General features: G+C 34.6%; 2 protein-coding genes across 2 annotated transcripts; one reads left to right on the top strand and one right to left on the bottom strand.

Annotated features, from left to right (window-relative positions):
- The first annotated feature begins 744 nt into the window (after positions 1-744).
- LOC140991077 (thioredoxin H1-like) lies at positions 745-3,412 on the top strand. The gene is made up of 3 exons (XM_073460991.1): positions 745-959; positions 2,108-2,230; positions 2,328-3,412. Exons 1-3 carry the CDS (start codon positions 864-866, stop codon positions 2,469-2,471), a joined length of 363 nt encoding a protein of 120 aa, XP_073317092.1. The 5' UTR covers positions 745-863; the 3' UTR covers positions 2,472-3,412.
- On the bottom strand, positions 3,067-8,999 carry LOC140991076 (beta-galactosidase 3). Its single transcript, XM_073460989.1, has 19 exons — positions 8,527-8,999; positions 8,323-8,418; positions 8,105-8,217; positions 7,915-7,981; positions 7,663-7,755; positions 7,399-7,542; positions 7,026-7,114; positions 6,829-6,934; positions 6,628-6,715; positions 6,440-6,558; positions 6,191-6,355; positions 5,712-5,890; positions 5,464-5,573; positions 5,253-5,362; positions 4,993-5,103; positions 4,804-4,917; positions 4,501-4,703; positions 3,883-4,219; positions 3,067-3,646 (listed from the first exon to the last, which is right to left on the bottom strand). Exons 1-19 carry the CDS (start codon positions 8,695-8,697, stop codon positions 3,527-3,529), a joined length of 2,535 nt encoding a protein of 844 aa, XP_073317090.1. The 5' UTR covers positions 8,698-8,999; the 3' UTR covers positions 3,067-3,526.
- Between the last annotated feature and the right edge of the window lie 990 nt (positions 9,000-9,989).

Below are 9,989 nucleotides of genomic sequence, written 5' to 3' on the forward strand. Positions count from 1 at the left end.
TCAATTCGGGTGGTTTGTTCGGATTGAGCAATAGTATTATTCAAAAATTGCTCAACCCAGAACCCAATCCGAACCCGAGGCAATCCGAGAACTCTCAACCCGAACCCGAAGCAACCCGATGAACTCGATTTTGAATTTTTTTTAAAATTTTTTTTAAAGAAAATTAAATAATATTTTAATTGAAACACATAATAACAAAATCTCCCTCATATATATGATTTAAATTTGAAAGTCTAATTGTAGAAAAATAAAATATATTTACTAAATCAAATAAATAACTGTTTAAAAAATAAAAAATGTTAAAAATAAATATTAAATTATGAAAATTTATGATATAAATATAGAATAAATATTTTTTCAGACATACAATATATAAAAATATATGCAATATTTATTAATTATATTATTTTTAAAAAAACTAAAATTTTCGGGTAAACTCGGGTCAACCCGGGTTGACCCGAACCCAACACAACCCAACCCAACCCGATAATTTTTTCGGGTCACCTATCAGATCCAACCGATCTGACCCGAACCCGAAACCCTAAACTCAAACCTGATTTTTTTCGGGTTGAACTATGTCAGGTTGGTGGGTCGTGTCTGATTTTGACATCCCTAATTTTAGATAATTTTCTAGTTTCATTTTCAAATAAAATTGAGGAAAACATATATATATTATAAAAAAGAGAGGAAAAAAAAAAAGGAAAATCAAATCGGGCAAAAATATAATTTTCCAGCTGTCGCCATCTTTAAATATCGCACCTGTAAATAAATAGGAATTCACTCCGTCGATAAGCAAGGAATAAATCCAAAGCTCATTTCTTGCGCGATAAGTTTCAGTTTTCATCGGAAATTCTGAAAAGAAAATGGCGACTTCGGAATCTGAAGGACAAGTCATTAGCTGCCATAGCGTTGAGGCATGGAACAATCAGCTTCAGAAAGGGAAGAACTCAAACAAGCTGGTACCATTTTTCCTTCATTGTTCTTTTTTTTCCAATTTGATTTTTCGACGTTTGCGTTTTGTTACAGACAGATAATTTTCTTTTGATCGGCCGGATCTGATTGTTCTGTAGGATTGATCATCAGTCTTTTCGATCTGTTTCTCTATCTAATCGCGATAAAAAATTTCGCTGATGAGTGATGATTCCTCAATTTTATTTTTTATTTTTTTAGAATATAATTGAAATCATGACATTGTTTAATGTGGAGGATTTTTTTTCTTTTTTAGGAGAAATTTTTTTAAAAAAAAAGAATTTTTTTTAGATTCAGGTAGGTGATGAGTTTTGACAAGACTGTTTCATCGCCATGTTTGTGTTAATCTTCCTTTTTTTTTTTTGGCGTAGCCCAGTTTTGATATACTGACGGTTTTTCAGCAATATATTATGTGCATGTGTACGTGAATTGATGATTGATCTTTCTCTGTTTGGTTTGAAATCTCGATCGGTTGCGTGGTGTTTAGTTTGTTAGGTTAGGTTTAGATAAATACACACCCTCTTTCTATATGTAATATAATATTAAAAACAAAAGTGTATATGTGATGCCAATTATTTCTAATAACTGTTTAATTATTTCAGAATTATATAACTTGGGTCTTTTCTTTCATGTAGGAGGTACATTAAACATTATTTAGAATCTAAATTGCTTCTTAATCCACATTGGGATTATTTTCATCCTCTTCCTTATCATCTGTTTTCATTTCTTAGATGTTCTATAATTTTTTATAATCTCACATTTTAAACTTATTTTGATAATTTTCATGAGTTTCTTTAAATTCATAAGGTCAATAATAGACATACATATATCCACCAAGCTTTTGGGACAAAAAGATTGACAAAAGGTTGGAAAAATGACTTGGCCCAAGAAATTATGTGCAGGACTAATCTCTCGCATATTTGATTAGTTTAGTGGACAATATATTAGTCTTTCAATTTAAAAGAAGTCCGAACTCAAAATACAAACATCAAATAGGATATAATTGCTGAGTAATGCTGCAGTATCTGGTCGGATGAACAGTTTGAGGAGTATAAAATAAGTTGATCCGTTTACCCTTCTTTAATCTCGCTTTCATTTGGCTACTTATTCTTACACTATTTGTTTCTTACAAATGCAGATAGTTGTAGATTTTACGGCTTCATGGTGTGGACCATGTCGTTTCATTGCTCCTTTCTTCGCGGAGTTGGCTAAGAAGTTGCCTCATGTTACCTTCCTAAAGGTTGATATCGATGAATTGCAGGTATAAGGAATAATGAAAAAAATTATTCAGCACATTGAATTATCAAACGAATTTTTGCATAGAGTTATTCCTGCTAGGTCACAATTTTGTGTTGCAGTCTGTTGGTAGTGAATGGAAGGTAGAGGCGATGCCAACATTCATCTTCCTGAAAGAAGGCAACGAACTGGACAGGATTGTGGGTGCAAAAAAAGAAGAGCTGCAGCAGACTATCGCCAAGCACATTAATACTGCTACTGCCTAGAAAATTACATGTAGGCTGACGAGTATTTGTATGTTTAAGCCTTAATATGCTATTCACTTGGCTTTGTTTGGGTCAAAATTTACACTCTTGTGCGTGAGGGAGAATGTGTTATTTTGTTGGTTCTGAAATAAATGCAAGCTTTTAGACTTTATATAATGTTAGTTTACATATAAATATTATTTCGATGTTTTTTAATCTCTTCCATTTGTTCTAGGTTAAGGAACTGGACAAAAAACCTTTAATTTGAATTAATTAGTCAAATCTAAATCTATAATCTAAAACATTATCTTGGTTGCAACCTGATTGATAATCAGAATTGAAATAAGCGACTGGATTGCATAAACGATTTCAAAAGGAGGGCCACTTTGGTCAATACCATTCAGTGATTCATCAAAAACCATGATCATACCAAATAATTCAAAGATCTGTAAGAGTTGGCTTGAAAATGGGGCCTACCGTTTGTCTTGGCAGCAGCAACTAGATTTTATATCACGCGATACAAAAAATATCTGACAGAACCACTTAGAATTTCCCTGTAAAATGATCTTGCGAATCCAGCAATGTAGATGCATCTACTCAGAACATGGCAATCAGAGAATCCAAATGGAAGTTAAATTACCAGAAATTAGGCACAAGTTTTACATAAACTCAAGTCAATTTCACCTTCTACACTGAATGAAAAATAAAATACAATCAAGGGCAAAGTACAATAGGACACTCTAAACCTCACTCTGATGAAGACTCGACCACAGAAATTTCACCATTTCTGGTTCACATTGCCTGCTAAAAAGGCGAAAATGACGACCAGGCCTTTAGATTCATAACAGGACTCACAGTTTTTGAAGTCCCAGAATCTACGAATTTACCCTCTATAAGAATAGACTACCATACACGGTCTCCTTGCACCTGTATAAGTTGATCTACCTAGCTTTGCATGACCATTGAACATAAAAATATAATTATAGTGGCAGCACACAATGTAAATACCTGTATAACTTTTTTATGATACTCCCATGACTCTTCCGTTTCGTGTTTCTATGTTTGTGATATACGTATCAATTTGAAGGGGCGCATATCGCTTCAACTGACAACCTCTTTAGTACATTTGGACATGGGTCTTGCCCAAAGTTACTGTTTGATATTGTCACTGAACACCTCTGTTGCCCGATGCACCTCTGCGTTGTTAAAGAGATTATAGATTACGCCCAATAGACAATATTAAATTTTAGCTAAGGGGACACGATGTAATTTATGTTATACCCGAAGAAATAATCTTGACGCATCATACTTATTGTTGGATACTCAAAATATCAATGAGTTTTAAATAATATATATGTGGGATTGTACGTCCAACAATGTATATTATATTTCTCCTAGTATACCATAAAGTAGATTGGAGAACACAAAGTACCTTCTCTAATGTGGAATATGAAGTTGGAGCATGGCAGGTTCCTTGCTGGAAGCTCCCACACTTCCCGAGAGGAGTTCCAAAGCTTGCAAATTTGATGGAAGATATGGACTTTCCAGGACCACAATGGAGATGAACTTTAGGCCTGTGAAACTCTTGAATCTTTCCATAACTTTCAATCTGCCAGTTCTTAATATTTGGGTGATACTCAGAAACATCTGCACACACTGAGGTTACTGATCTCTTTGCAAGACTGATTCTCATGGGATTACCTCCAAGCTCTTCAAAAAGCACCAACAAATTCTGGGTTGGTTTTAACCAAGACCGTGGTAAATGGTACCTGGAACCATTTCATTCAGTCACAAACAATTAATTGTTCTATAAACTGCATCAAAACCTTAGAGATCGTGGTCTAATAATGTATAATGTAAATTCCACTAGAGGTTCGTATAGCTACAGTAAAACTCCCCCGTAGGTTTGGTTAATCCTTAATTCCTTATGATAAGTAATGTTTAGAAATTATTATTCAAAAAAATGTCTATTTAATTCCCAAAATACATTGACCGGGATTTTGAAAAGGTGCCAAATAATGAATTCAAGCACAAGCTCAAGGACACTTACCATCTTTGAGTTGGTTGGCCACACCCAAGTTGACACTTAAAAGGGCGATAAGTCCCCGCATAATTACAACCATTGCAATTTCCAGTGGCGTATGCAGTCCAGTATCGTCCGAGGCTCTGACCATTAACCCACAATTGGCCTTTTCCCATGCTACCCATGTCCAGAGCCAGTGGCTCATCTCCATTGGGTGCATTAAAATAAGCCTGTCAGGTTTCAATATCATTTAATATTCATATTGCAATAATGTATGTCTCCTCTCTCAGTAGAAACTACATTTTCCGCTGAATTCTGTACTGATAGTACCTTATGCCATGTCAAAGGCTGCTGCTGCTGTGCAATTAGTGAACCTTGAATCCATTCGACTGAAGATATACTATTTGGAGACACAAGATTCATGGCTTCTCCCTTAAGCCCAACCTGCTCAAAAATGTATTTATGAGATCATTTTCGAACTAAATGATTAGGAAGATATCAAAATATCATATATAAAACCTGGTAGGTCCATTTAGCCCATGTCAAATCCTTCTTTCCTTGATCGAGTCCATGCAATGCAATTGGACCCAACACCCCAGTTTTCCATGTCTCGTAATGCCCACCGACATTCTTTCACCAACAATAATTCATGTCAAAAGTAACATCCAGATATCAATAAAACCATGATATTATTTTTGGACTTCAGACACGTGAAATAAATTCGGTATCAATTATCATATTATCCGTGTATTAGAATAAAATCAAGATTTAAGACCAACCGGCAGACCAACAGCCACACTTAGGAGCGAAATCTTGTTCAATCCAGCACGTAGGTTGATTTTTCCCTTATATGTAAATCTCCTGTTTTCCCTTGTCCCAAAAGCAGAACCTAAATAACATAAAAGTAGAGCCCAAATTTGAACTAGATGAGCCAAAAAAAGAATATATCGTGATCTATAAAGGATCGAATGAATGGACTGTATTGTGTACCAGAAAGCTGTCCATTTACAAATACATGCAACGCGTGACCTGTTGACTGAACAATAAGAGTCGGAAGCTCCCCACCATGGAGGAAAGACTCTGATGAACTTACATCAATACTGTAAAAACAAGAAAAGTAAGGATGGGATGCATATCAAAGATGTGTAGTCAATTTTTTCCTATACTATTTCGAGGGAAACAGGAAATAAAATACAGAAAAAAGAGAACAGGTTATACATTCATTCTGGTAGATATACCTAGTTGTGTACCAAAGATAATCACTAGCATCTCTAGTGACATTTATCTGCTCCAAAAGGCCATAAGCTGAAAATGTTGAGCTATCATCCAAAGAAAGCAAATCTTCATTATAAGTTTCCCACGAGAATATCTGAGCGTCACTTGAAAGCATTTCCATCCCTGTTGTTTGTATTCCAACCTGCGATCAAGAAAATCAATTTTTAGAAAATAAAGAATATATTATGGCACTAGCTTGGATATTATTAAGATCATCATGTGTCTTTGATATAATTTAATTGTTATATAATACATGGAAGATTTTCTATTATGTTTATCCCAAGATATTTTCACCTATAATATTCACTATATTTCTATTTTTTTAAGTTTCGACTGTTATAATATCAGGAGAATATTACAAGGATGGAGGAAATTTAACTGGCTTACATTGAATTATTTTGAACCACAGTAATATATTTCAATATTCAAACATATTACATACTTTGGCTGTGTTGAAGACAACATTCCTGCAATCTGGAAGAATGCTTATCGACCAAGGAGGTAGGGTATAATGCATGTTATTGAACATCACTCTCACTGCAGAATCAGGATCGTAATTCGAAAGGAAAGCTGCACAATCTCCTGATTCTGAAGAGTACACATGAGCCTGGGAATAAAAGGTCCATTAAGCCATAAGCTGCCAAAATCTAAAATGCATAAAAACAAACTCGAAAAGTAGATGCCAAAACACCTGTTGAAGGGTTCCTAAAGAAGTCTGGATAGGATCAGCTGAAACTAGAGCTTTCTCACAAAGTTTAACAGCCTTGTGCAGCTCTGTCAAATGACCATATTTAGGTTGTCGGATCAAACCTATAGGGTTGAAGAAAGTTATAAGTTTGAATGAACCTCAAATATATAAATAGATAAAGTTGTCTTTACCATATTCGTCGATTGGAGCATCATAATCATAGCTCGTAGTGATGAATGGTCCTCCAGCAGAACGACCGAAGTTGGTACCACCATGATACTGTTTCAATTAGGATAACGAAATCAGCTTTTTAACAAAACATACAAAAACAAAAACATATTGAAAAAACATGCCTAAGTATGGTAAAATATTTCTAGGACACAAAAACCAACCATGTAGTAGTTAACAACGGAGCCACCCTTTTGTAGGAATCTAGCCACAGCAAATGCCAAATCCTGAACTGGCCTTTGGTGAATTGGACCACCAAATTCTGTAAACCTAGTTGTTAAAGATAAACAAGATCATGGTTAGAGAGGGGCCATTCACCAGTTCGCGCTCGTAAGTTTGATGGGATAATTGAAATGCTAACCAGCCACTCCAAGCCTCAGTCCAAATCGTGGGTTTGTATGGTCGGTTCGGGGAGAAAGAATCACCATAGAAACCATTGCATGTATTGATCTACCAACAACATAAGTAAAGAGCATTAATCGTCAGCGGACAATGTAATGTTAAAATATAAAAACTATTGTTGCCCCGCCACCAAGGAGCTTATGCTTTTGTGACAAGGTTCATATATATTCCATTACGAATCACATTCCATAAACTTAAACTCTCAAGATAAGGGACAACTAACAATAATTACTTTCTACAGTAAGATATGTCAATCATATTTCATATTAAGATAAAAAGTACAAAAATTTGCAAACAAAAAAGTCAGATCTTTTGTCTCAAATAATTCTTACCACGGGATCAGGGGCATCATCTTCCTTGCACATAACCCATGGAACTCCGGTATCCAATCCAACGGCCATGTTTGCAGCCCAAGTCATATATTGATGGCCTGGTGCACCAAGTGCTCTTGCTTGTGGTCCATATTCATTCTCAATCTGTTCAATTCACCGCTTAGTACTACATAATCGACTACTCAAAAACCCGACAATGAAATTAGTAAATAATTGTAATTAACACGTAAGTAAAATCAAAATCACCCACGGTTTGACATTCACCTGGGAGAGTATAATGGGGCCACCCTGAGATTCATACAGATTTTCACTCTTCATCAAATTCACAATTTTCTCAGTGAACCCTTTCATAGCCATCTGTCACACCAAGAACTCAGCTTAATATCAAGAACCGCTAACAATCAGCAAGTTACTTTAACTTAACAAAAGTTCGGCAAGAATACCCTTAACTATAAATCTATAATGAAGCTACACAAATTAATTAAAGTAAAACAATAATAGATGAGGAACAATAACCTTAAATGGCTCATTATCTGTCCGGAAGCTGATCCCTGGTACATATTTGAGCCAAACTGGAAATCCACTGCACAAAACACAGCAAGAGGACAACAAAAGCCTCGATAAAAATAACGCATGAGAAAATAGGACCAAACATCAAAATGCCGAGTAAAAGTTTAGATCTGAGCAAGAAAACATAATTTTTTACCCAAAATTCCACTCTGCGCAAACATATGGTCCAATGCGAAGATGAGCATATAGCCCTGCTCGCTGAATGGTTTTAACAAACCTCACCAAATCATATCTCCCCTCAAAATTATACTGCAACCCCACCAATTTTTTTGGGGTAAAGGCAAATTTTCAGCAACAGGTAGAAGAAATAAAATTCATTAAGAAAATTAGTGCGCGAGAAGGACTCAGTCCTACATTGCCAGGAGAAGGCTCATGGACGTTCCAAAATACATAGCTTTCAATCACATCTATACCGCCTTCTTGAGCCTTGTTTATCAGATCTTCCCACATCTAACCGACAAAATAGCAATTCAACAACAAAATTATACATTTTCCAACAAAAATTCAAGAACATAGATATATTTAAAAAAAAAGAAGAAGAAGAAGAATCTTTAGTACCTCAGGGGTGCTTCTGGGGTAATGTATGGAACCAGAAAAGAGAATTCTTCTTTGCCCATTAATTACAAGGGCCTTTCTATCATAAGTCACACTACATTTCACCAGTCCGCATCCAAGAAACACCAACATGCACAGTCCAAAAACCCACTTCGAAACTGAGTCAACTGTCATGTTTGAACCACAACCAACACAAAGTCACTCTCCTCAATCTCTTTACTCCTATTTTCTAAACGTAAATTAAATGCATTCTCATATCAATTGTAAATAACCAATAAATTAAAGCGCTTGTAGGACTATGCAAACGATTGCATTTTTCTCCTACAAACCGAGAGAAGAAGAAGCGGAAGAAGCAGAAGCAAGCAAGAAAATTGTGAATCTGAGTCGATTCTTATACACAGTTTGTTGTATGTACAGCTTTTGGCACTGTGTGAACTCCACACTCCGAAAAGGGCCAAACTAGAGAGAAGAAAATGAATCATGCTTCTTTATTTTATTTTATTTTATTTTATTTTGGTGGGTATAGCAATGAAAATTATATAATGATGGTAAAAATTTGTGTGAGACGGTCTTATATGTAGTATTTTGTGATACGAATTTTTTATTTGGGTTATCTATTAAAAAGTATTACTTTTTATGCTAAGAATATTAATTTTTATTATGAATATCGGTAGGGTTGATCCGTCTTAAAGATAAAGATTCGTGAAACCGTCTCACAATAGATCTACTCAACAATGATAATTCGTGAAACCGTCTCACAATAGATCTACTCAACAATGATAATGACTGATTTAAAAATAAATAAATTAAATAAAAAGAGAGGAAATTAAGACAGCATGGATAAATCTAAGAGTGATTTATACGACATTAATAAATATTAACTAATCCAATTCTATATTTATTATTATTGTTGATTTAGGTCACGGATGGAGTGCTGCGAGAATTTCGGGGACACCATGAAAGTTGTTGGTTACTTTATACATTATTATTATATTTAATGTAATTAATAATTAATATAAAACTTATATTTATTTTAGTTAATTCAATAATTTTTATTTTATTAGATGCAGTGTGTTTTCATCTGGTTCAACATAAATTTATTTTTAATGGTATGTAATTAAGCAAAAACTTGTTTGAGACGGTTTCACGGGTCGTATTTTGTGAGACGAATATCTTATTTGGTTCATCCATGAAAATTATTACTTTTTATGCTAAGAGTATTACTTTTTATTGTAAATATCAGTAGGGTTGACCCGTCTCACAAATCAAGATTCGTGAGACCACCTCACAAGAGACATACTCATACAATTAATGTGATTATCACAGTTAAATAAAATAATGTATCCTCAAAATAGGGATGATTTTATGGTGTGTTAGGTCGTTAGCAAATAGAGTGAACTTTGATGTTTATAATGGAAAATAACATTTTATATTTCACTGAAATTCATATGAAATCATTTTACATG

This window comes from Primulina huaijiensis, chromosome 13 (assembly GCF_012295235.1).
Source record: "Primulina huaijiensis isolate GDHJ02 chromosome 13, ASM1229523v2, whole genome shotgun sequence".
Lineage (NCBI taxonomy): Eukaryota > Viridiplantae > Streptophyta > Magnoliopsida > Lamiales > Gesneriaceae > Primulina > Primulina huaijiensis.